We start from the raw sequence: 27,240 nt of genomic DNA on the forward strand, positions 1-27,240 counted from the left end.
TTTTTTTTTTTTTTTTAAATCATTGAACAGGACTTTTCTTTATTTTTCACAACATATTTACATATTGGAACATCAACATGAATATAATGTTAAAATAAATACAATAAAAAATAACTGAAATATTTTTATTAAAATTAAAATGAATAAAACGTATAGACTAAACCTACAGCTCAAGTTGCTAATCATTAGGAAAAAAAATCCATAAAAAAGTAAAAACACTTCTAAATAAAATTTAAAATATATATACTGTAAACAGTTTTTCCTTCTCAAAAAAATTTGCATATTGTGATAAAGTTCATTATTTTCTGTAATGTAATGATAAACATGAAACTTTCATATATTTTAGATTCATTACACACAACTGAAGTAGTTCAAGCCTTTTATTGTTTTAATATTGATGATTTTGGCAAAAAAAAGTCAAGAAAAACCAAAAATCCCTCTCAAAAAATTAGCATATCATGAAAAGGTACTCTTTATAAAGAAACTACTAACCTTATCATCTGAATTAACGAATTAACTCAAAACTCCTGCGAAAGATTCCTGAGGCTTTTAAAAACTCCCAGCCTGGTTCATGACTCAAAACCGCAATCATGGGCAAGACTGTCAACCTGACTGCTGTCCAGGAAGCAAGAGGCTAAGACACAGAAAGAAATTTCTGAGCGAATAGGCTGTTCCCAGAGTGCTGTATCAAGGAACCTCAGTGGGAAGTCTGTGGGAAGGAAAAAGTGTGGCAGGAAACTCTGAACAACCAGAAGAGGTGACCGCACCCTGAGAAAGATTGTGGAGAAGAGCCGATTCCAGAACTTGGGGGACCTGCAGAAACAGTGGACTGAGTCTGGAGTAGAAACATCCAGAGCCACCGTGCACAGGCGTGTGATGGAAATGGGCTACAGGTGCCGCATTCCCCAGGTCAAGCCACTTTTGAACCTGAAACAGCGGCAGAAGCGGCAGAGAAGCAGCACTCGACTGTTGCTCAGTGGTCCAAAGTACTTTTTTCAGATGAAAGCAAATTTTGCATATCATTCGCAAATCAAGGTGCCAGAGTTTGGAGGAAGACTGGGGCGAAGGAAATGCCAAAATGCCTGAAGTCCAGTGTCAAGTACCCACAGTCAGTGATGGTCTCGGGTGCCATGTCAGCTACTAGTGTTGTCTACTGTGTTTTATCAAGGTCAGGGTCAATGCAGCTAGCTATCAGGAGATTTTGGAGCACTTCATGCTTCCATCTGCTGAAAAGCTTTATGGATATGAAGATTTCATTTTTTCAGCACGACTTAGGACCTGCTCACTGTGCAAAAACCACTGGTAAATGGTTTACTGACCATGGCATTACTGTGTTCAATTGGCCTGCCATCTCTCCTGACCTGAACCCCATAGACAATCTGTGGGATATTGTGAAGAGAAAGTTGAGAGACACAAGGCCCAACACTGTGAATGATCTTAAGGCCGTGAAAAGCATCCTGGGGCTCCATAACACCTCAGAAGTGCCACAGGCTGATTGCTTCCATGCCACGCCGCATTGAAGCAGTCATTTCTGTAAAAGGATTCCTGACCAAGTATTGAGTGCATAGCTGATATAATTAATTGAAGGTTGACTTTTTTGTACTAAAAAACACTTTTTTGTATTGGTCGGATGAAATATGCTAATATTTTGAGATAGGGATTTTTGGTTTTTCTTGACTTTTTTGCCAAAATCATCAATATTAAAACAAAGGCTTGAATTACTTCAGTTGTGTGTATTGAATCTAAAGTATATGAAAGTCTAATGTTTATCAGAACATTACAGAAAATAATGAACTTTATCACAATATGCTAATTTTTTGAGAAGGACTAGCATATTGCAGGTACTTCACTGACTTTAAAGCTCCATCTCTACATTTTTACAGACTTGCTTATTTTCTACGTATTTCTCTCTCAGTCCTCGTTATGATGCAGGAATGTGAGTATATTCATGTTCGCCTTTTCTGGGTTAGTATACCACTACCAGAGGTTGCGCTAGACTTTTTCGTTGTCTGTCATTTTGACTGACAGGGTCATAAAAATCCGGTCATAATCTATTTTTACCCGTCACTTAAATCTTTAAAATGATGATAATGACATTGTGGTGACCCTTTGTTTGGCATAGTTCACCTTCCGTACTTGTGTGTCCATTTGGCCAAGCGCGTTAGTGGCTACGACACAGTCACGTGACAGATACACTTAAGAGCCGCGCGCGTTCCGGCTTGAATAGAGAGTTCACACACAGAGAGCAGCAGAGCTACAGCGGCTGGACACAGAAAATTCGAGCTAACAAGACTCTTAACATTGCATACCGCTTCAACATATTCAATAGTATTTAGTTTTCTTTCATTTTAAATTAATATTCTGTCCGAACAAGCTTAACAGAGAATCCACACCGTGCCATCACACATCAAGCAGATGAATATGTAACTTTTTCTCCGCAGTGACAAAAACAGCTGACTGTGGCCCCAGTAGGTAAGGCTACATATGGAACAATGAAATTAACAGTTCACCTGCTGTGGCCTGAACGTAGTTTCACACCTTCCTCCTGGTGCGCATGGACTTGAATTGCGTGCCCGCTTGTGCAGTCCCTGTTTTTTCACCTCTTTTATCAACACCATCGTCGCAGTTGACTTGACATTTTTCAGAGTAAGGCCAACGACGTCATGCATCAAGAGAGACAATAGCTAATTAATATGCTCACTCGCCACCCTGTGGTCTGGGGTGTGAATTGCAACCTGTCAAAATGACGGATGGACTTCAGTTTTTTCCGTCACCGTTTTAAAAAATCGGTCAATGACGGAAAATATTCGGTTAACGCGACCCCTGACCACTACTACTATTATTATTAATTAGTTGAATATTAATGGAGAGTGAGAGCAAGAGACGGGGCGTGTGTATGACTCGTATCATTATTTACGCATTAAACACACAACCACCCTCTCTCAACACAGAAAGTCGCCAGAGAGGAAAAACACCAGTCTGTAATATGAAAATGTTATTTTGAACACGTTTACAATAGCAGAACACTTTATGAAAGCACGCTAATAGAGAGAAAACTAGTTAGGGCTTTTTGGCATGCTAACAAGCCACGTTAACAGCTTCGTTAACAAGGTTACGTAATAGTATTTCTTTTACCATCGCTAGGTACACGAGTGAACTCTCGTAGCTGGTGGGAAACGTTCATGACAGCGTTTACTTACCTTAAATTTTGTGTAAAGTGGCGGATGATAGTCATGCAAATGTGAAATCATGTTGGAGGTGTCCTTCCTCCTCTAAGCCGCAGCCATCTGTTTCTTTTCGGTAGCAGGAATACTCCCATACTAGACTCAACTTTTTTGAGGGGGTTTTGAAAAAACCCTGGTGTAGTTTTGAGTGCTGTGTCACCGACACACAGGGCAGAGCAACAATCGGAGGGGGGGAAGCGTGAGCGCTCCCGCTCCAAGCCATTTCTCGCGGAATTTTTGGGACATGAAAAATAGCCGTACTAAAGTATGACGGAAAATTTTAGTGGTTTCTAAAATGTGACGTTTTCATAACACGGTAAACCTTGAAACCGTTAACCGGCACATGCCTAGTTGATGGTAACCAATGAGTTGATCACAGTCAATTCAGCAATAATAATTAAAATACTTACCAAATGTATTCATTTATTCCTTACTATATCAATAGGTCACACAATCATTGATGACCTTTTTTTTTTTTTTACATTATTTGCAGTGCTTGCAATGATTAATTGATTAAATCGAGTAATTCGATAAGAAAAAAGCTTCAAATTCAATTTTGCTGCTTCGATGATTCGTTTATTTAGAGTGGCGGTGTTATACCGTAATTTCCCGAATATAACGCGCACTTTTTTCCCCCAAAATCAACTGGTAAACTCATGGTGCGCATTATAAACGGGTACATGGATGGAGACAGAAATATATATGTATTACATATATATATAAACCGATTTTTTTTCATTGACACGGCCACGTTGTGTTGAAGAAACGTATGCGGCGACCCGTTGTCGACCATTACGGTACGTGACGTCACCGTTTTGTTTCGGTAATACTTCACTCTAATCGGCCGAATGATTTCGTCTGTGTTAAATTCTGCTTTTTTCACTCTTCATAAAGCACAGAATTTAGTTTCTTGAACTCATTTGAGTCGACGTTTATTGCAGCTCCGCAATTCGGACCTTAACAAATGTAAGGACACACACTTCCTGTGTCCGTCAACTATATCGGTCCCTCGGGAAACTCAAACCCAAATAACAATAGTTCCTTTGGTTACTGTCGTGTTGACAGCTATGAGCTCTCACGGATTTCCGACTTACGTTCTCACTTTCATTTTACCGTATCAATCCATGGAAGAAACATTTATTCATCATGAGGAAACGAGCAAGTTATACAGCAGCCTTTATAAGAAAAGTCACATCTGTTTTGTTTTCTCCTAGATTCTGGTAAGTTGGAGAAGTTGTCAAATCATATTATTACCGTAAATATTGTCAGTTCACGTTAATGTTTTGAACTGCCAATGTGCTATGCTTGTGCTGTGTTTCACCAGTCAGTAAAATGACATCTCTGTATCTGTACACAAGCTGTTTTCTTGTATTCTTCTATTTATTGGTGCTAAAATTAGGGTGCGCGTTATAAACGGGTACAATAATTTTCCCTAGATTTTACAAGTAAATTTGGGGTGCGCATTATACACGGGTGCGCCTTATATTCGGGAAATTACGGTAGTTCCTTTTGAAAGTGTTGTATTTAATTTTTTTGATCTGGGAGGATACACCGCCCTCTGTTGGCAACGGTGAATATGACATAGCTCTCGTCTTACTGCAGCTGTTCCCTGTACAACAGCACACACAACTTTTTGTATAAGCTAATATGTTTGATTATGCATTCGTAATTTAGTTTAGGCAGGTATGTTTAGCTTTTTTTTTGTGGAAATGTGTGTTGGGACGACATGTTAAGAGAATTAAAAAAAAAAAAAATAGGCAAAAAAACATTTTAAAAAATGTTGGTATTGTATAGCATTTAAGCTAGCAGCCTTTTGCTATGCAAATCAGGTTTATTCGGTTTACTAGATTTACATATACCGTATTGGCCCGAATATAAGATGGTGTTTTTTGCATTGAAAAAAGACTGAAAAAGAGGGGGGTCGTCTTATATTCGCGGTCTAGACATTATACCCATTCACGACGCTAGATGGCGCCAGATATCATTGAAGCGATGTTCTGTCATGACAGATCTCAGCCACTGTAAGTTTAACCAGTTTGCATTATTTTATTGCAATGTTTTTCCTTATTTAGATTTGTTACAAGACTACGGTTACAGTTGTTGCTATTTTGTTGTTTTATCACTATAGATTGGTTTATTTACATATCAAAAACCAGAAGCCATTCATTTACGAATGTGATTGCACTTTAGTTTACATATTTAAATGTTTAGATATTAAAAGATTTGAATGAGGCAAAATAACATGCTTTTTCTCTCAAATATATTGTTATAATCATTTGTTTCGGATGTACTGTAATTATTTTCTATATAAAAATTTGGTGTTCAAAAAGTCTTTTTTTCAAACTTGAGTCTTGAAAAAGAGGGGGTCGTCTTATGATCAGGGCCGTCTTATATTCGGGCCTATACGGTAAATTTGACTAATTAGACATTTAAACTCCAGTTTTAGTGTTAAGTATATTATTTTTGAAATTTGATCATTTTGCTTTTATCTGTGCATGTTTGTGTTACAGCTTTACAAAAAATAAAAAATGGTAATGTCGAATAAGTAAAGGGAATCAAGTAAAAAAATTAAAAGAAGTACAAATTGTCTTGTTTGCTGTCTGTCTAGCTGAGTAACGACGCATTTAGTTTACTTAGACCCTTTTTTCTTTTTTTAATCACCATTTTACCATTCACGCTGAGGTTTTTTAATTTATATTTGAATGCATTTAATGCTTTTGTGAAATAAAAGTGCAATTCTGTAGAGTTCGAAGAAACTTTGAGGTATTTTATTTTGTATTTACATTTGAAAGTACTATCTTTGCTGCCAGTGGATGTGCAGGTCAAAAAAATATTGTAAGCATAAACACTTGTTTCTTTCTTTTACATCAACTAAATATATTCTGCACCGCATTATATGTTATCTGATCACTCGATGAATCGAACTCATTAATCTATACGTCAATCAATTGCGTAGTTAAATAATCGATAGCGGCGGCCCTAGCTAATATAGTCTCAGAATTGTGAAACAAAGTGTTTATTATAAGCTCACATCTTATTTCGTAATCACAGATGCTAATCAGGATGATTCATCGCTCTCACATGTTCTTCCAACACTCACCCACATGCTGAGAACATTGGTTCGTCTTTAGTATTTGTCTTCCTTGGAGAGCTGCTGCTTACTGACTGGGTTTTATATTAATGTCCAATAATTGGTTTGAGAGTGGTTGGTCACAATTTGTAGTGTTACCCTCATATTATCACACATACTGCCAATTTATGTTCATTTATCCCCCTCCCCCGTACACTCACACACAAATGGCTTCACGTGCATAAGTTGTGTTTTGTGCTATTACTGAGTCAGCGCAACAATGGGCAAGTGGGCGCTACATCGTTACACTAAAAATGACCTAGGAATGACTCATTACTTCTTCCTGGCACCTCTGGATGATCAAAACAAGAAATGAGAACAGTGGTAACTAGGGTTGTTCCGATCATGTTTTTTTGCTCCCGATCCGACCGTTTTAGTTTGAGTATCTGCCGATCCCGATATTTCCCGATCCGGTTGCTTTTTTTTTTTGCTCCCGATTCAATTCCAATCATTCCCGATAATTTTTCCCGATCATATACATTTTGGCAATGCATTATGAAAAAACTGAATAAAATTCGGACGAATATATACATTCAACATACAGTACATAGGTACTGTATTTGTTTAGTATGACAATAAATCCTCAAGATGGCATTTACATTATTAACATTCTTTCTGTGAGAGGGATCCACGGATAGAAACATTTGTGACTTTGTATATTGTGACTAAATGTTGCCATGTAGTGTATTTGTTGAGCTTTCAGTAAATGATATTGCAGCCATTCAACCCAAATGCATGGTGGGAAGTGGAACCATGACTGTGCGTAGTGCTACCAATTGATATATCTTCTCTGCGTTGGGAAATAGCATAAGGTGTTAAGGAAACGATCAATTGCTACCTTGCTTCCCCGCATTGATTCCTATGATATTTCTGATCATAGGGAGAGGGATTGTAAGGCTTTAGCCTATTAAAAAAGGCTTCAAAGGCTGCCAAAATTCACTCTCCTCATTTTACGCTGCCTTTTATCTCTCTATATAGGTAAAATGGCGCCATTACAGACTGAGCGTGATAATGCGTGAGTGGGTTGTGCAATGCATGCATTAATTGCATTGAATATTTTAACTTGATACATTTTTTAAAAAATTAATTACCGCCGTTATCGGGATAAATTTGATAACCCTACTTTAAGCCTACACTAAAGACTCTGGTCTGGAGTGTAACATATTATGTCTGTAACGTTAAATACAATTAGAAAATGATTTCTTTAAAAAATATTTATATATTAAAAAAAGGCATGGCCGATATTTTTTTGCTGATTCCGATACTTTGAAAATGACGTGATCGGACATCTCTAGTGGTAACTCATTGGCTGCCATTGACAGAAATAGACGTCCAAGCCAGTTAAACAGTACTAATGGATTGTATGTCTACCCGTGTCAATGGTGCTGAAACGTGATCATGCATGAGTGAGTTAAACAGTGAAGATCAGAGCTTTGAATTTCGTCATACTGCATAGTCTCGTTTGCCCAACAACCCATCAAATGTTACCACTGGATTTTGTATGATTACTAAACAAAATATATCTGGTAACATTAGGGCTGTCAAACGATTAAAATTTTTAATCTAGTTAATTACAGCTTAAAAATTAATTAATCGTAATTAATCCCAATTCAAACCATCTATAAAATATGCCATATTTTTCTGTAAATTATTGTTGGAATGGAAAGATAAGACACAAGATGGATATATACATTCAACATACGGTACATAAGGACTGTATTTGTTATAACAATAAAACTGATAAGCATATGCTTCATCCCGTCCGCCTTTGTCTTCTTCTTCGGTTCCTTCGGGCAAATCATATCACATTTTGTAATTGTCAATGATTGTCAATGATACCGATGATGATGACAATAAAATTCCATTCCAATTCCAAAATCCACAAGATTGCATTGACATTAACATTCTGTTAAAGCGATCCATGGATAGAAAGATTTGTAGTTCTTAAAAGATCAATGTTAGTACAAGTTATAGAAATTTTATATTAAAACCCCTTTAATGTTTTTGTTTTAATAAAATTTGTAAAATTTTCAATCAACAAATAAACTAGTAGCCCGCCATTGTTGATGTCAATAATTACACAATGCTCATGGGTGCTTAAGCCCATAAAATCAGTCGCACCCAAGCGCCAGCAGAGGGTGACAAAACTCCCAAAAACACAAGTAACAAGTTTGCATTGCACTGTGTTGTCATTTTAATCTGTTTGAGCGAGGCATGTGCGTTAATTGCGTCAAATATTTTAACGTCGTTAGTTAAAAAAATTAATTACCGCCCGTTAACGTGATAATTTTGACAGCCCTAGTTAATTACAGCTCAAAAATTAATCGTAATTAATCGCAATTCAAACCATCTATAAAATATGCCATATTTTTCTGTAAATTATTGTTGGAATGGAAAGATAAGACACAAGATGGACATATACATTCAACATATGGTACATAAGTACTGTATTTGTTTATTATAACAATAAATCCACAAGATGGCATTAACATTATTAACATTCTGTTAAAGCAATCCATGGATAGAAAGACTTGTAGTTCTTAAAAGATAAATGTTAGTACGAGTTATAGAGATTTTATATTAAAACCCCTTTAATGTTTTCGTTTTAATAAAATTTGTAAAATTTTCAATCAAAAAATAAACTAGTAGCTCGCCATTGTTGATGTCAATAATTACACAATGCTCATGGGTGCTTAAGCCCATAAAATCAGTCGCACCCAAGCGCCAGCAGAGGGTGACAAAACTCCCAAAACCACAAGTAACAAGTTGGCATTGCACTGTGCTGTCATTTTAATCTGTTTGAGTGGGCCATGTGCGTTAATTGCATCAAATAACGTGGTTAGTTAAAATAATTAATTACCGCCCGTTAATGCGATAATTTTGACAGCCCTAGTTAATTACAGCTAAAAAATTAATCATAATTAATCGCAATTCAAACCATCTATAAAATATGCCATATTTTTCTGTAAATTATTGTTGGAATGGAAAGATAAGACACAAGATGGACATATACATTCAACATACGGTACATAAGTACTGTATTTGTTTATTATAACAATAAATCTGTGCTGTCATTTTAATCTGTTTGAGCGGGGCACGTGTGTTAATTGCGTCAAATATTTTAACATGATTAATTAAAAAAATTAATTACCGCCCGTTAACGCGATAATTTTGACAGCCCTAGTTAACATCTAATGTGCTCAGTTGAGATATTTGGCTAACTCAAAGTGCCTATCCCACCCACAGCAGTGCAGTCATGGTGAAGCTGGGAACCAATCTGGCTGATAAGATGGAGAAGCAGCCGTCTGCAGATGATGGCTTTGATAATATCCCCCTCATCACTCCTCTGGAGGTTAGCCAGCTCCAGCACTCTTTTGCAGACAAGGTATGTACAGCTAAAGTTGCTTTTCTGATAATGTTGCACAAAAGACCACAACACACAACTCTTATCAACATTTTAGTCAGCAGATTGTATCTTGCAGCAGACTTCCCTCTTATCTGGCAACTAGGAGTGTGACAATATATCGAAAAGGTGATATATCGCATGCAAATAGTTATTGCTATGCTCCCACTAAGAATCGATATAGTACAGTGGGGCAAATAAGTATTTAGTCAACCACCAATTGTGCAAGTTCTCCTACTTGAAAAGATTATAGAGGCCTGTAATTGTCAACATGGGTAAACCTCAACCATGAGAGACAGAATGTGGAAGGAAAAAAAACCAGAAAATCACGGCGTTTGATTTTTAAAGAATTTATTTCCAAATTAGAGTGGAAAATAAGTATTCGGTCACCTACAAACAAGCAAGATTTCTGGCTGTCAAAGAGGTCTAACTTCTTCTAACGAGGTCTAACGAGGCTCCACTCGTTACCTGTATTAATGGCACCTGTTTTAACTCATTATTGGTATGAAAGACACCTGTCCACAACCTCAGTCAGTCACACTACAAACTCCACTATGGCCAAGACCAAAGAGCTGTCGAAGGACACCAGAGACAAAATTGTAGACCTGCACCAGGCTGGGAAGACTGAATCTGCAATAGGTAAAACGCTTGGTGTAAAGAAATCAACTGTGGGAGCAATTATTAGAAAATGGAAGACATACAAGACCACTGATGATCTCCCACGATCTGGGGCTCCATGCAAGAACTCACCTCGTGGCATCAAAATGATAACAAGAACGGTGAGCAAAAATCCCAGAACCACACGGGGGGACCTAGTGAATGACCTACAGAGAGCTGGGACCTCTGTAACAAAGGCTACTATCAGTAACACAATGCGCCGCCAGGGACCCAAATCCTGCACTGCCAGACGTGTCCCCCTGCTGAAGCCAGTACACGTCCACCATACTCACTGTGAAGCATGGGGGTGGAAACATCATGCTTTGGGGCTGTTTTTCTGCAAAGGGACCAGGACGACTGATTTGTGTAAAGGAAAGAATAAATGGGGCCATGTTTCGAGAGATTTTGAGTGAAAATCTCCTTCCATCAGCAAGGGCATTGAAGATGAGACGTGGCTGGGTCTTTCAGCATGACAATGATCCCAAACACAAAGCCAGGGCAACAAAGAGTGGCTTCATAAGAAGCATTTCAAGGTTCTGGAGTGGCCTGGCCAGTCTCCAGATCTCAACCCCATAGAAAATCTGCGGAGGGAGTTGAAAGTCCGTGTTGCCCAACGACAGCCCCAAAACATCACTGCTCTAGAGGAGATCTGCATAGAGGAATGGGCCAAGATACCAGCAACAGTGTGTGAAAAGCTTGTGAAGAGTTACAGAAAACGTTTGGCCTCCGTTATTGCCAACAAAGGGTACATAACAAAGTATTGAGATGAACTTTTGATATTGACCAAATACTTATTTTCCACCATGATTAACAAATAAATTCTTTAAAAATCAAACAATGTGATTTTCTGTTTTTTTTCCCCACATTCCGTCTCTTATGGTTGAGGTTTACCCATGTTACCAATAATTACAGGCTTCTCTAATATTTTCAAGTGGGAGAACTTGACTAAATACTTATTTGCCCCACTGTATGTTCTGGGGGGGGGGGAAATACTATTCTAAAGGTTTTTGGTAGTTGGACGCTAGACATCCAATGCATTTTGACTAGATTGGACGTCAATGGCACTGAAACCAGGGCATTCACAGACAGTCTAGTGGGCATTTATAGGTCACTTCTTGTTCATTGTAGGGCATTTACAGGTTACTTCCTGTTGATTTTGAGTCACTCCCTTATTCATTTGGGGACATTATTGAGTCACCTCCTTTTCAGTAACCCAAAATCAACAGGAAGTGACGTGTAAATGCCCCAAAATCAGCGGGAAGTGATGCACATATGCCCCAAAAGGAAAAGAAAGTGACCGAAAATCGACAGGAACTAATGTGAAATGGCCCAAAATTAACTCTCTGCCTGGAATTGGCTGCCACTGAAGGTCATAGACGTCCAAACCGTTTGAACTGGGAGGGTAGCACCCTCCCAGTACAAATGGGTTGGACGTCTACTAGTAATAAACTCATTCCAATTCCCAGTAGAAGGCTGAAAATAGCTCGTTTTTCTTTTTATTACCGTAATTTTCGAACCATAAGGGGCACCTGACTATAAGCCGCCACCCACCAAATGTGACGCGAAAACGTTTGTTCATAGATAGCCGCTCTGGACTATAAGCCGCAGCTGTCCTCACTGTATTATGGGATACTTACACAAAAAAAATATAAACCGGTAACACTTTATTTGACAGCGGCATAATACGACTGTCATTAGACCAAATGAACCAACATGAAGCTTTGAATCAATTGGCTGCAAATTGCTTCAAGAAGCTTCATTTGACCATCACTCTTCCCATGGCGGGGGCAGTCAACTTCTGCTGCCACCTGCTGTCAACACTGTTGTTGTCCAACATGCCTCTTAGCATGCATTGCAACGCTCCAGAAGTAAATAACAATCAAAATTCATGTTATGTGCTAATTATTTATTCAGTTTCTACAGTATTCCAGTGGTTTCCTTAATTGCTAGTTACGGTATTTGATAACACTTTATTTGACAGTGGCACGATAAGACTGTCATTACACAATCATAATTATGACATGACACTGTCACGAGCATTCATGAATGCTTATAACAGATGTCATTTAGTGTTATCCGGCAAATTATCTCACTTTTGAATGGATTTAAAACATCTGAGCTGGACATAAATGGAGTTAGTAATGTAATTTGCCACTTAATGACATATGTCATAAGCGTTCAGTAATGCCCATGATAGTGTCATATCAAAATTATGACGGTTTTATGACAGTCTTATGATGCCACTGTCAAATAAAGTGATACAAAATACCATAACTAGTATTTAATGAAACAAATGAAACAGCAACTGAATAAATAATTAGCACAGAATATAAATTTTGATTGTTAATTACATCTGTCGCGCTGCAGTGCATGCTAGGAGGCATGTGTTACCTATTAACCCAAATAAATCAACAAATAAGCCAAGGGATTCAAAATGAAGGAAAAAAGTAGCGGTTTTCGTCAGAGAATTACAGTAGTTACCGGTAATTTGTAGAATATCCAAGAATGATTTCCTGCCCCATGTATCGATAATTGTTGTACAGTATCACCATTTCGTGAGATCGTTATTGTGAGCCTTGTATCGCAAATTGTATCGTATTGTGAGGTACCCAGAGGTTCCCACCCCTACTGGCAACTCACTCTTATTCTTCAATGATAACTATCCTAACTAGTTTGCAAGTACAGGTTAATTTTCATGGCACTTTTACACTTTTTTTATGATTTAGGTTATAGTGAAGACGTCCACTCAATACCAATTGCAGCAGCAGAAAAAGAAGAACAAAAAGTTGTTTATGCCCGGCATCGACAAGCCAAGCATCAACCTGTATAAGGACGTCTCCGACAGAGCCAAGGTACTGTTCAACTTCTGTTGTCGTGGGGAAAAAAATCAAAACAATGTCTATACTGTAATTAATATCCCAAGCATAGTTTCTTAGTCTTTTTTTAACACTAGTGACATTCCCAGCCAAAATATGGAGCAAAAAAATACCTAATTTTTGTAACTCTTAAAGTCGTTTGTTGGTATACACAAAAATGAATGCAAATCAGTCTGAAAATAATTTTTTTAAAACTATTTTTTGCATTGCCTTGAGAAATGACAACATACGTTGGATAGGCGTAGGGTCAGAGTAGAAAGGCATGGACACGTCATCTCCAACTTGTTATTAGGTTACAATTTTTCACTAATACTGATCTAGTTCACTATGTTCTGAATAGTGTTTACGAGAAACAACAGCAGTACAGTGTTCCCTCGTTTTTCGCGGTTAGTGGTGACTAAAACCCCCACGATAAGTGAAAAACTGCGAAGTAGAAAGATATATATCAATATATTTTTTCCCAAAGTATAAATGAACTTACAAAACTTTTATGTATTCATACATGTACCGTAATTTCTGGACTATTGGGCACCCCTGATTACAAGCCTCACCCAGTACATTTTTAAAGGAAAAACCATTTTGTACATACATAAGCCTCTCCTGCCTATAAGTCGCGTGTGCCCACTTAGTAACAAGAGACATTGAAAAAGAAATATACAGTTTTCAAAATTTTAATAACACACCTTCACTTTTCATTCCAAACAGCGCCGGCAAACACGGCAGTTATATAGCAGCGGCATGGAAGTTACATAGCATCAGCATGGCGGTGCAGCACTAATTGTGCTGGTTAATAAAAACATAAAAGTCTTTGTTAGCAATCTTCATCTTCCTCCTGTGCATTCAAACCATGGAAGTCTTCACCCTCAGTGTCGGATATGAAGACACTCAGATGCACTTGGCCACGCACCTACTCAGTCGCTCCTTCGCTTCGCCTTCAATGTCTCCCATAATGAGGCAAATTCACTCCTAGCCCGTGCTGTCCTCGTCACGCAGCAGAATGGCCCCTTCGAAACCCGTTGGTGATGGCGGACTCTTTCGCAGTGCTTCATGCTGCCAGGCTCCCCCGGCAAACCTGTGCAAAAGCTGCTCTTTGCATGCGGCGAGTCTTGGCAAACGATCTCTCGCCGCTCGTCATCAAAGCTTCCCATACAACTCAGATGGCCAATTTAATTTCTTCGAGCATTTTCCATGATGCAGGTATGCCAATTCTACTCATGCACAAAGGTGGATGCACAACGCACAAAGTTAAACTACCGGTAATAGTGCAAACTAGCGTCTTCCTTCACACATATATTCCATGTGTCTCACTCCCACATTCCATGCTCGAGCGCCCCTGGCGGCCGTCAGAAAAATACACAAATTGGCCGCATCATTCCACACGCCGCAGGACCCAAAATGAGGAAAAAAGTAGCGGCTTGTAGTCTGGAAATTATGGTATTTATGTATATATATATATATGTATATACAGTACATACATACATATATACCGTATTGGCCCGAATATAAGACGGTGTTTTTTGCATTGAAATATGACTGAAAAAGTGGGAGTTGTCTTATATTTGGGGTCTAGACATTATACCCATTCACGACGCTAGATGGCGCCAGATACCACTGAAGTGAATGCTGAACTTGAGGAGTAATGTTCTGTCATGATAGATTTCAGCTAATCTCAAATTTAACCAGTTTGCATTATTTTATCGCAATGTTTTTCCTTATTCAGATTTGTTTCAAGACTACGGTTACCGTTAGACCTCGCTTTGATGGTTAGTGCAGTCATTGCAATTTTGTTGTTTTATCACTATAGATTAGTTTATTTACATTTCAAAAACCAGAAGCCATTCATTTACGAATGTGATTGCACTTTAGTTTTCATATTTAAATGTTAAGATATTAAGATATGAATGAGGCAAAATAACATGCTTTTTCTCTCATATATATTGTTATAATCGTTTGTTTCAGATGTACTGTAATTATTTTCTGTATAAAAATTAATTTGGTGTTCAAAAAGTTTTTTTTCAAACTTGATTCTTGAAAAAGAGGGGGTCTTATATTTGGGCCAATACCGTATTTTAATAAATGGTTTTTAAGCACTTCAAATGTAATAATTATGATTTTTAAACATGTTGTGGTCCCACTAAATTATTTTTAAACACTAATAAAACAGAAAAATGCTTGGCTTTATGAAATGCTTCATTGAGTGAGTCCACTCAAATCTGCTCAAGCTGCTCACTTACACACACTAAGTTGCCACAGCAACTGTTTAACAAGGTAAACGATGATTGATGCATGCGGCACTTTGAAGTTTGCTACTCTGGCAAAATCAAAGATTAAACGTCTGTCAGTCATCGTTAACTTTAATAAGCAACTCCAGTGCACTCACTGCCTGGCCAACAAAGAGCAAGGAGGGAGGGAGGAAGGAGAGAGACTAAGAGATCGGCTCAGGACAACTCATCGGTATTTTTTTTTTTTTAATTGAAAAAAAAAATCCACGATGGACTGAGGGTTGGAAGTTTGAAGCACGAAGTAACGAGGGATCGCTGTAGTTCGGTCTGTTGGACGAGTTAGCAAACAACATCGTCTGATTCTGGAATAAATGGAATTTGTTTGCTAAGCGTTCTGAGCTACAGACGGTCACTAGCATATCTAGCAGTGGCGGATCCTGGTCTCTCAATGAGGGGAAGCTCAAAGTGAGTCTCATGTGAGCATTTTGTGACAGTGGAGGGGCTCAGCGGCACACGCTGCTCAGTAGGGAAAGAAAATGGAGTGCTAGAAGTCAAGTCTCTAAACACAAGCAGCTGTACAAAAATAAAACACCAGAAATAGAAAAAAATTCACTTGTTGTTTTTAACAAAGCAAGTGTCGCTAGGAGGATTATGAAAGTCTCCAGTTTAACTCAGAACAACGGAATGAAAATTCAAAAATGCCTTCCGTGGATATTAATACGATCACTCACTGATTCGCTCATTTCGCTGTCAATCAAAAAGGAATTTAGCCTCAAATAGATCATCCAATCATCATGCATAGAAGCCAGCGTAGAGGTCAGCCAATCCTCGCCCACAGCCCAGAGACCCCCAGAGAAGCTCAGGGGCCGTTTACAAGGTGACTCATGGTGAAGACAAAAAATTTCATGTTTGCGTCTATATGGTTCCGTCTCCGTTCGAACGATGTCGCAATTCCGCATGAAAACAATGTAGTATTCATGCCAGGCCCTCGGGGGTAGTGCAGATTTACAAGGCGACAGCGAATGATGCACTTTGACCTGCTCAGCCCGGAAGACAACATGCCCGCCCACTCCAAGCAATGGCATTTTCTTTTGTTCAAAAAGGCACAAAAATGGAAACATTCAACATATTTAAATTAAAAATATTATAAAAACAGTAAATAAAAGCAGACGTTCCGCAATATTTGTTGTTTTTAATGTTTAGTAGCACCACTGCGCACGCCTAATGTGTCGTGTATGAGTGCTGACGTTATCAGCGCGGTCCCGCGCCGTGGGAGCTTTTGATATGCATGCGGAGCAAGCCCCCCTCAAGCCCCCGCAATCGAATTCTTCCACTTTGGAGCCAGGATTCCAAGGTTTGCGTCTTTGCCTTCCGTCTTCGCCGACACCATACGAAGGCGAGGCCACTCCGCAACACAGTCATTGCGTCTTCGTGTCGCAGAGTGGCCATGTAAACTGCCCCTGAGTCTGATGGGCAGGAGAAACCCAGACTTTATCCAATTATTTGTCTCGTTTCGCTATAGTGGAACAATGTACCCTCATCTTTGGAGATGCAGCGCAGTCTGTAAAGGACTGTGAAGCTGCACAATGAATGAATCAGCAATCCACATTGTAACCAGTGATAAGAAGCAGAGTGCGTTGTAGCGCATATTTAGTCAATGACATGTACACACAACAGTATACATTTGACCAATTATTTTTTCACATTTTCAGTCTTACCCCCAAATTCCTTATAGTCCATGGCCGCTCTACGTCGCATCAATCAATACAAGGTGGTCCATATCATCCGCTCAGCTCCGATCTGGATCCGCTCCGGTCCATAAACCTAAAAGTACTTACGAGGTCCATTTTCCGGTCCGTCAACCAGTGGCTCTCCTCCGTTTTGTGCATGCGTCTGTGGGTGTATGGACCGGATGAGAGACATATTCAGTGGGCACTGGGCATTGTAGGCGGTCCGTAACAGATCGGAGCTGCGATGTGATGGGCTCTGTGAGATTTTGGGGTGAAAGCAATCACCACTGATATCTAGTCAGGTTATCCGTAAATTGTGAATCTGCGACTTCTGAGTCTGGTTCAATTGAGTTTTAACTTTTAAATGCATACATGTGTTTGTTAGCGTGTTTCGTTTTTTTTCTTCAGATCACAGCCCTGATACTCATCATGTTGGCCTTCCTAACTAGCCTTCTCCTCTTGCTCATGTACAAAGCCATGTGGTACGACCGTCTTACCTGCCCAGAGGGTTTCATCCTTCAGGTAAGGAAAACGCACACAATCACAAGGGAGTAGTTTATTAAGTCACCCAATCCAAAGTAGTACAGTGGGGTAAATAAGTATTTAGTCAACTACTAATTGTGCAAGTTATCCCACTTGAAAATATTAGAGAGGCCTGTAATTGTCAACATGGGTAAACCTCAACCACGAGAGACAGAATGTGGGAAAAAAAACCCAGAAAATCACATTGTTTGATTTTTAAAGAATTTATTTGTAAATCATGGTGGAAAATAACTATTTGGTCAATACCAAAAATCATCTCAATACTTTGTTATGTACCCTTTGTTGGCAATAACTGAGGCAGAACGTTTTCTGTAACTCTTCACAAGCTTTTCACACACTGTTGCTGGTATTTTAGCCCATTCCTCCATGCAGATCTCCTCTAGAGCAGTGATGTTTTGGGGCTGTCGTTGGGCAACACGGACTTTCAACTCCCTCCACAGTTTTTCTATGGGGTTGAGATTTGGAGACTGGCTAGGCCACTCCAGGACCTTGAAATGCTTCTTACGAAGCCACTCCTTTGTTGCCCTGGCTGTGTGTTTGGGATCATTGTCATGCTGAAAGACCCAGCCATGTCTCATCTTCAATGCCCTTGCTGATGGAAGTAGATTTTCACTCAAAATCTCTCGATTCATGGCCCCATTCATTCTTTCCTTTACACAGATCAGTCGTCTGGGTCCCTTTGCAGAAAAACAGCCCCCCAAAGCATGATGTTTCCACCCACATGCTTCACAGTGGGTATGGTGTTCTTCGGATGCAATTCAGTATTCTTTCTCCTCCAAACACGAGAACCTGTGTTTCTACCAAAAAGTTTTATTTTGGTTTCATCTGACCATAACACATTCTCCCAGTCCTCTTCTGGATCTTTAAATAGCGAACCGCAGACGGGCCTGGACATGTACTGGCTTCAGCAGGGGGACACTCCTGGCAGAGCAGGATTTGAGTCCCTGGCGGCGCATTGTGTTACTGATAGTAGCCTTTGTTACTGTGGTCCCAGCTCTTTGTAGGTCATTCACTAGGTCCCCCCCCCGTGTGGTTCTGGGATATTTGCTCACCGTTCTTGTTATCATTTTGACACCACGGGGTGAGATCTTGCAATGAGCCCCAGATCGAAGGCGATTATTAGTGGTCTTGTATGTCTTCCATTTTCTAATAATTGCTCCCACAGTTGATTTCTTTACACCAAGCGTCTTACCTATTGCAGAGTCAGTCTTCCCAGCCTGGTGCAGGTCTACAATTTTGTCTCTGGTGTCCTGCGTTTGGAGTGTGACTGACTGAGATTGTGGACAGGTGTCCTTTATACCGATAATGAGTTAAAATAGGTGCCATTAATACAGGTAACGAGTGGAGCCTTGTTAGACCTCGTTAGAAGAAGTTAGACCTCTTTGACAGCCAGAAATCTTGGATGTAGGTGACCAAATACTTATTTCCCACTCTAATTTGGAAATAAATTATTTAAAAATCAAACAATGTGATTTTCTGATTTTTTTCCACATTCTGTCTCTCATGGTTGAGATTTAAAATACCCATGTTGACAATTACAGGCCTCTCTAATCTTTTCAAGTAGGAGAACTTGCACAATTGGTGGTTGACTAAATACTTATTTTCCCCACTGAATAACACAAAATGTGCTTCATCCGGAACTTTATTTTCCTTTATCTCAATTCTGGAGCAGAAAAAGTCATTATCTCCTAACAACACTTCGGAGGCAGTGTCAGTTAAAGAATCTCTCTCGCAGGAGAAAATTAGCTCGGTTTCTCGTCATAGAGCAACCTGGAAACCCGGCTGTGAATCCGAGGGGTCTTTAATTAGTGGTGAGCGTGACCAAACTGTGATTAAAGGCTTAGCTAGGAGGGGGCAGTCGGGAAGGAGGAATGGGGAACCTTTGAAGTGTTTTGCCGGATACAGTTACTTTTGGCATTCTTTCCAGCTGACGTGTCGCTGGAAGACATGAAAAGATGAGAGAATGAGGCTGGATGATGGCAAAATTAGTGCTACACCTTTGAGATATTTTATAGAAGATCGAGAAGTAGAGTAAACTTATTCACTGCCACTGACTGTGAATTTTGTCAACTGGGATCCCCTAGTATCGAATGATCATGTTTCGTTGCCATTGACGGCAATAGATGTAAGTAATTTTGACTGGATAAGTGTCACTGGCAGCTAGCAATTTAATTTATGAAATACAGGTAGTCCCCAGGTTACGACATACTCGACTTAGGTGATTTCGACTTTATGACGCCGGAGTCTAGTCCGAGTTTTGTCTCCTGTCGTTTTTAATTTTTCTCGCATAAACAGTACCTTATTGTACTTCACAGTATCTTATTTTTTACTTTACTTTATTAATATGTCGTGTTCTGTCCTCCCCGAACGCGAAGTTTTATAGCTTGACAGACAGCAAACAAGGCAATTGTTGTTTTTGAAACTTTTGACTAAAGATGTTGACTAAATGACGGGGTCCGATCACGCCATTTTCAAAGTATCGGAATCGGCAAAAAAATATCGTACATGCCTTTTTATATATATATATATATATATATATATGTTTTTTAATTAAATTGTTTTCTAATTGTATTTAACGTTACAGACAAAATGTCTTACACTCATCCAGAGTCTTTAGTTTTGGCTTAAAGTAGGGCTATCAAATTCATCGCGTTAACGGCGGTAATTAATTTTTAAAAAATTAATCACGTTAAAATATTTAACACAATTAACGCATGCGCTGCACGACCCTCTCATGCATTGTCGCGTTCAATCTATATTGGCGCCGTTTTACCTATATATATAGAGCTAAAAGGCAGCGTAAAATGAGTAGAGTGAATTTTGGCAGCCTTTGGAGCTTTTTATTTTAATTGACTAAAGCCTTACTATCCCTCTCTCATCTATTAGAAATATCGTGGGAAGCAATGTGGGGAAGAAAGGTAGTAGTTGATCTTTTTCTTAACACCCTATGTTATTTTCCAACGCAGAGAAGATATATAAATTGGTGCCACTACGCACAGTCATGGTTGCACTTCCCATCATGCATTTGGGCAGAACAGTTAAATGGCTACAGTATCATTTACTGAAAACTCAACAAATACACTAGATGGCAATATTTAGTCACAATATACAAAGTCACATTTATCCTTTAAGAATTACAAGTCTTTCTATCCGTGGATCCCTCTCACAGAAAGAATGTTATAATGTAAATGCCATCTTGAGGATTTATTGTCATAATAAACAAATACAGTACTTATGTACTGTTTGTTGAATGTATATATTCGTCGTTTTATTAGTTTTTTTCTTAATGCATTGCCAAAATGTATATGATTGGGAAAAATTATTGGGAATGATTGGAATTGAATCGGGAGCAAAAAAAAAAAAGCAATCGGATCGGGAAATATCGGGATCGGCAGATACTCAAACTAAAACGATCGGGATCGGATCGGGAGCAAAAAACTATGATCGGAACAACCCTACTTTTGACAATTTGTAAAGCTGTAACAAACATATGTACACTTATGTTCAAAACGACATGCATTTTAACAATAAAACACATGACACAAAACAATTAGTGTTCAAATGTCCATTTAGTCTGATCAATATATAAATTCAGTAAATTAAATTAGTCTAATTTGCCTAACAAAAGTCCGCTAACTTTCTTGCTACGAATGCTGACGTATTTACAATCCTCATAGAAAATCGCTCACAAATAACGCCACAGCTGCAGCTCTAAACTTAATTACAAATGCATACGCAAACATATATTAGCTGAAACAACTTACAGCCTTATGTGGGCCAAACCAGAGCGCAGCTGTGCTTTATCCATGTCAAAAGAGGCTGCAAGGGAACAGTCCAGCCAAACCCAACGCTGCCACCAGAGGGCAATATATCCTCCATCGTTAGGCAAAATACAATACTTTTGGACTTTTTGGAAAGTTATTTTGAGACTCAGGGTAACTGAAAAGGTTAATTACAACTTACGCGGAATTACATCGCCAGCGTAGGAAAGGAACCCATTCGTAACCTGGGGACTACCCGTAATGTTAAAGCTGCTATGAAATAATACAGCAAGTTTAAAATCATAGCAGAGCATATTTTGGGCACAAATCAATTCAAAAAGCGACAGAAAAGGCTTAATAATGAGATTAGAACTTAATGAGTCTTCCTTTCTCAGTTGCTTTTGCTCCGCCCATTAAAAAAAATTCCAAATAGAAGAGGAATAACTGCAGATGTGCGCGGTCTGCTAGCATGCTATTCTCTTGGTGCCGTGTCACCGTTGTCATGTACTAGCTAGCGCAGAGCTATAAAAGCTCGACATGATCTTCAATTCTTGTTGTGATGTCACAACCAGAATTTCTGGAAAAAAGGGCATTCCCTGATTTCAGTTCAGTTTATTCGCACATCAAAATACAGGACATGGTCATACGCAAGCAGTTCACATGATATGATGGGTGAAATGGACACCCCAAAGAAGCTATTCAAAGCTTTTAGCAGGGGCCCGATGGATTGTTTTGAGTGGAATAACTATGAAATGGTTAAAAACAGCCAGTTTTTTAATTAAAAAAAAAATTTTTTTTTACATGTAATATTAAAGGAAACCTCTAACTTAAAGACTTGTAGGCTCTGATAATCATCAATTGTTCTCGTTTACTAAAAATTGTTATGAGAAACACATATTATTTCCATTGATTTAAAAATCTATCATATTTAGGTTAGTTTTACGTGCACAATGCACGCTGGAGGTGATGACGCGATTGGTCTGGACTGGAAGAATAGCTGTGCTAGCTAGCAAGCGCAGCTAGTGTGACGACTGGCATGATTTTGTCACATTCTACTGCTGGTCAGATTGTTTTGTTACAGAGATGTGGGATGAGTTCCCAACGTCGTACCTGCATCCAATTCCAGCTCATCAGCAGTGTCTTTAAACCGATCCTAGGGGGCTTGCCGAGATATTGACTTGCTGCCAATTGACAGTTTGTATATCCCTTCGTTGCTAGTTGCATTATTGCCTTGTTTTTTTTTTTGTCGTCTGCCTCTCATCGCGGTTTTTCGTCAGGGTTTTTAAAAAAAAAACAATTTTATTGATTCCGACCTACCGTCACAGACTCTTTTTGTGTCTCCCTTTTTGCGATCACTTGTTTTTTTGTGTGTCTTCAATAAACCCTTTTACGTAATCCCTATGTCATTGTTGTCTGCTTGCTGTCTCAAGTGAGCCATGTTTTCTTATTCCGTGGTCAAGCCAGCCGCTCTTTCTTTTCGGTTGCGTTTCCCTTTCAGGTTTTAAAGCAGTGACAGACAATGCATGTGGGTTGTGATTGCCTTATAAAGAAAACCATGAACCTAACATCATGCGGAAGTAGAGTATAGCCATGTGATCCACGCGCTAGTCTATTGCATGGGAAATGCGGGTTCAGATTCCGCGGGAGACCTTTTTCTTTAGCTGTTCGTTTTGTGAAATACCGACAGTGCTGTCCTGCTGTCATCACTTTTCTGCTCGGGTTCAAATTGGAAGGGCAGAGCCGACGACATGTTTATGTAGTTAACAAGCAGTGTTGTTAATCTCACTTTTAAAAAGTAATTAATTAGTTATAAATTACTTCTCCCAAAAAGTAATTGTGTTAGTAACTCAGTTACCTGAATGTAAGAGTAATTAGTTACTTGCAAAAGTAACTGGTGATAATTTTCCAGTTTTTTTTTTTCTCAAAAAACCAAAAAAACAAAAAAAACAGGTCACACAATGTTAAGTTTAAAGGGTTTTTGGGACAATTGGCCCTAGGCCAATTCTTTACCCTAAACTTAACTAGACACAAGGGTATTGCGGATATTGCAATATCTCCATAGTAATCTTTGCTATGTGTGGAAGTCATTTAATGTTGTGAATCAACCGTTAAAGTTGTTAAAATTGCTCCCGTTATTGTATTAGTTCCCTTCTGTCTAATTTCAACATGTGGAATTTTTAAAACAGTTTCATCATTTAAAGATAGATTTAAGTCAAGGTTTTGCCGAATAATAAGCATTTTAGATAAAAAGTTACTTAGGCTACGTTCATACTACAGGTCTTAATGCACGAATCCGATTTTTTCGTGTTTTTCCGACTCGGGTGAGGCACTAACTTGACGGCCTGAACGTGACAAGTCGCATGGAACTGGACCATTTCAAATCCGATCTGGGTCACTTTCGTATGTGGTTCAAATCCGATCTCGGCCACATTTTTCCAGACTGTCGCGGCGGTCTGTACTGTTCAGTCTCTCAAATCGGAATTCATGCAGCAATTACGTCATCAAATAGCGAGAGAGACGCTAAGGTAGCGGTGCAGCTGTGCATTATTAGCGCCTTGCTTGCAGTGAACACGGCTTTTTGGGGAATGGCCGGGCTTGACAACAGTCATAAAAAATAAAAATGGGTTGAGGATAAGCCTGAGAATAATTGGTTTTCTCTCTGCTCTATATGAGCAACATTTTAACATTGCCTACACGGCCGAGAGTCGGGGCAAACTGCCCGTATGTGTGTGTGACATGCATGGACAGTGCGTGCATGCTATCGATCCATATATACTTTGACTATAAGCCTTAACGGGGATTATTTATGTCTGTTATTTGTGCCCTCTTTTTGAAAAGCAAAATATAATATCCCTGGAATGGCGGATGACGTGTCATTTATTTTGATGCTTCTGCGCATGCGGGTCTTCTTGCTCAGTGAGTGTCGGACTATGAATTAGTGCGCATGCGTAATACTTGAATGATCTCAATGGACAAAGGCAGTCTGAACGGGCGTGCCAAAAAAACGGATATGACAAAAAATCGGATTTGTGCATTAAGACCTGTAGGATGAACATAGCCCAAGGTTCGCTAGGAAGGTTCTCTACAACAGAGCCTTCCTGAGAGGTCTACTGCTTTAAGATGGCGGCTGTTTACTAACGCATCTAGTTCTTTATACATGTTGCTAATTCCGCCATGTCTGTCATTTGCATCTAGTTCTATAATATGTGATATCTATCGTAGCATCATGTGGGCGTAGTTTGTAGGCTATCGGCTACAGTCAGGTATTAATGGAGCCACCTAGCATCGCGTTTGGAACGGCGTCACAACTCCTCCCCACTCCTGCTCTGCTCTCTCATCTCCGTGAGTCCGTCTCCTTCAAACTTTTCTCGCGTCATTCAACCAACATAGTAACGCCCGCCTTTCCCGCCTCAGTAACGGTAACGGCGTTGCAAACATGAGAAAAGTAATTAATTGGATTACTCACTACTGAAAAAAATAACACCGTTAGTAACGCCGTTATATTCTAATGCCGTTATTAACAACACTGCTAACGAGTGACACTGTGGAAGTATGGCAGCACTGCCCAGTGACGTCACCGCCCAGAATGCATTGCGTCATTACCAATAATGGCGACCTACTAGTTAAACTTAATTTCTCACATTTTATAAAAACAAAAAGATTAAGAGGAGTTTGAATATCAAATTATTATAACTAGAGATGTCCGATCACGTCATTTTCAAAGTATCGGAATCGGCAAAAAAATATCGGCCATGCCTTTTTTAAATATATATTTTTTTTTTAATTAAATCCTTTTCTAATTGTATTTAACGTTACAGACATAATATGTTACAGTCATCCAGAGTCTTTAGTTAGGGTTATCAAATTTATCCCGATAACGGCGGTAATTAGTTTTTTAAAAAATGTATCACGCTACAATATTTACCGCAATTAATGCATGCGTTACACGACCCACTCACGCATTGTCGCGCTCAATCTGTAATCGCGCCGTTTTACCTATATAGAGAGATAAAAGGCAGCGTTTAATGAGTAGAGTGAATTTTTTAATTGGCTAAAGCCTTACAATCCCTCTCCCTACGATTAGAAATATCATGGGAAGCAATGTGGGGAAGCAAGGTAGCAACTGATCTTTTTCTTAACACCTTAAGGTATTTCCCAACGCAGAGAAGATATATCAATTGGTAGCACTACGCAGTCATGGTTCCACTTCCCATCATGCATTTGGGCATGGCTACTGTATCATTTACTGAAAGCTCAACAAATACACTAGATGGCAATATTTAGTCACAATATACAAAGTCACAAGTCTTTCTATCCGTGGATCCCTCTCACAGAAAGAATGTTAATAATGTAAATGTCATCTTGAGGATTTATTGTCATAATAAACAAATACAGTACTTATGTACTGTATGTTGAATGTATATATTCGTCCGACTTTTATTCATTTTTTTCTTAATGCATTGCCAAAATGTATATGATCGGGAAAAATTATCGGGAATGATTGGAATTGAATCGGGAGAAAAAAAAAAAGCAATCGGATCGGGAAATATCGGGATCGGCAGATACCCAAACTAAAACGATCGGGATCGGATCGGGAGCAAAAAAAACATGATCGGAACAACCCTAATTATAACTCATTCTAACATTTATCTTTTAAGAACTACCAAGTCTTTCTGCCCGTGGTTTCCTTCAGTTTAGTTATTTTTGGGTAATTTTTTTCTTTTTTTTCACCATTACATAGCATACAACAGTAGGTGGTTTGTTGATGTTTCCTTAGTATCAGTTTTGAACATTAAAAACAGTTTAGTTTAGTTCAGATGTGGTTTGACTATCACCATCAATGGCAGCCAATAAGTTAATATAATTAAAAAAAAAAAAAAAATTTTAAACTTCAACACCTACGATGTCAAGACACAGGATGCGACGATGTGTGTCACACTGTTCTTTCTGTTGAAACAGCAAAAGCACTGCACTCCGGCCAGTCTGGAGATATTCTCCAGCGGGCAGCAGAATCCCGCGGACATCCCAGGCAGCAGCTCCGGGCTGAACGCTGTACTCAGCCGCCTCAACCACGTGAGGAGGATGAGTCCTGATATGCCGTCGCCATGGCTGCCGGTCATCAGAGCTCTCAAGGAGACTGACGCCAGCAAACGTAATAGCCATTGAATATAAGGTCAACTGGAGGGAGAAGAGTAAATGCTAGTTTACTCCCTACCACTCTTTCACAGTGTGGTCAGTATGCTTCAATACATCCCATAATCGAAACGCGTGTGTCCGCGTTAGAGGTTGTGTGAAGAGGTGAGAATGTTGTTTAAAATGTTACAAAATGGCCATTTCAGAATTCAATGAATGTACCGCTACAATTGTTTTCTTTATACATACAGCGCCCTCCATAATTATTGGCACCCCTGAGAAAGATGGTTTTTTTAGCTCCTAATATTTTTTTTTATTCAAATGATATGGGACCCTAATGGAAAAAAGGGAAAAATCCAACCTTCAATACAAGTGCATTCATTCAGTGGGGAAAAAAATCCCACATAAAGAAAAAAAAAAATTGACATCAAATAATGTGTGTCACAATTATTAGCACCCCAGGTGTTAATACTTTGTACAACCCGCTTTTGCCAACAAAACAATGTCTGGGGACTGAGATGGCCATGGGAGGAGCTTGATTTTGTGTCTGGTGAACCATTT

The 27,240-nt window shown here is 39.1% G+C and overlaps 1 protein-coding gene and 1 long non-coding RNA gene across 2 annotated transcripts in view; one reads left to right on the plus strand and one right to left on the minus strand.

The window, feature by feature from the left end:
- LOC130920140 (uncharacterized) overlaps positions 1–4,508 on the minus strand; it is a 5,696-nt gene extending 1,188 nt beyond the window's left edge. The window contains exon 1 of the long non-coding RNA XR_009064109.1: positions 4,060–4,508. This is a non-coding gene — a long non-coding RNA (uncharacterized LOC130920140). The remainder of the gene's footprint in view (positions 1–4,059) is intronic.
- The window catches only part of LOC130920137 (neuronal vesicle trafficking-associated protein 1-like), a 28,186-nt gene extending 1,170 nt beyond the window's left edge, over positions 1–27,016 (plus strand). Inside the window, exons 2-5 of the mRNA XM_057843078.1 lie at positions 9,601–9,739; positions 13,141–13,266; positions 17,651–17,764; positions 26,506–27,016. Coding sequence (XP_057699061.1) covers positions 9,601–9,739; positions 13,141–13,266; positions 17,651–17,764; positions 26,506–26,712 — 586 coding nt within the window. The 3' untranslated portion in view covers positions 26,713–27,016. The remainder of the gene's footprint in view (positions 1–9,600; positions 9,740–13,140; positions 13,267–17,650; positions 17,765–26,505) is intronic.
- The last annotated feature ends 224 nt before the right edge of the window (positions 27,017–27,240 follow it).

Source organism: Corythoichthys intestinalis, chromosome 8 (assembly GCF_030265065.1).
Source record: "Corythoichthys intestinalis isolate RoL2023-P3 chromosome 8, ASM3026506v1, whole genome shotgun sequence".
Taxonomy (NCBI): Eukaryota; Metazoa; Chordata; class Actinopteri; order Syngnathiformes; family Syngnathidae; genus Corythoichthys; species Corythoichthys intestinalis.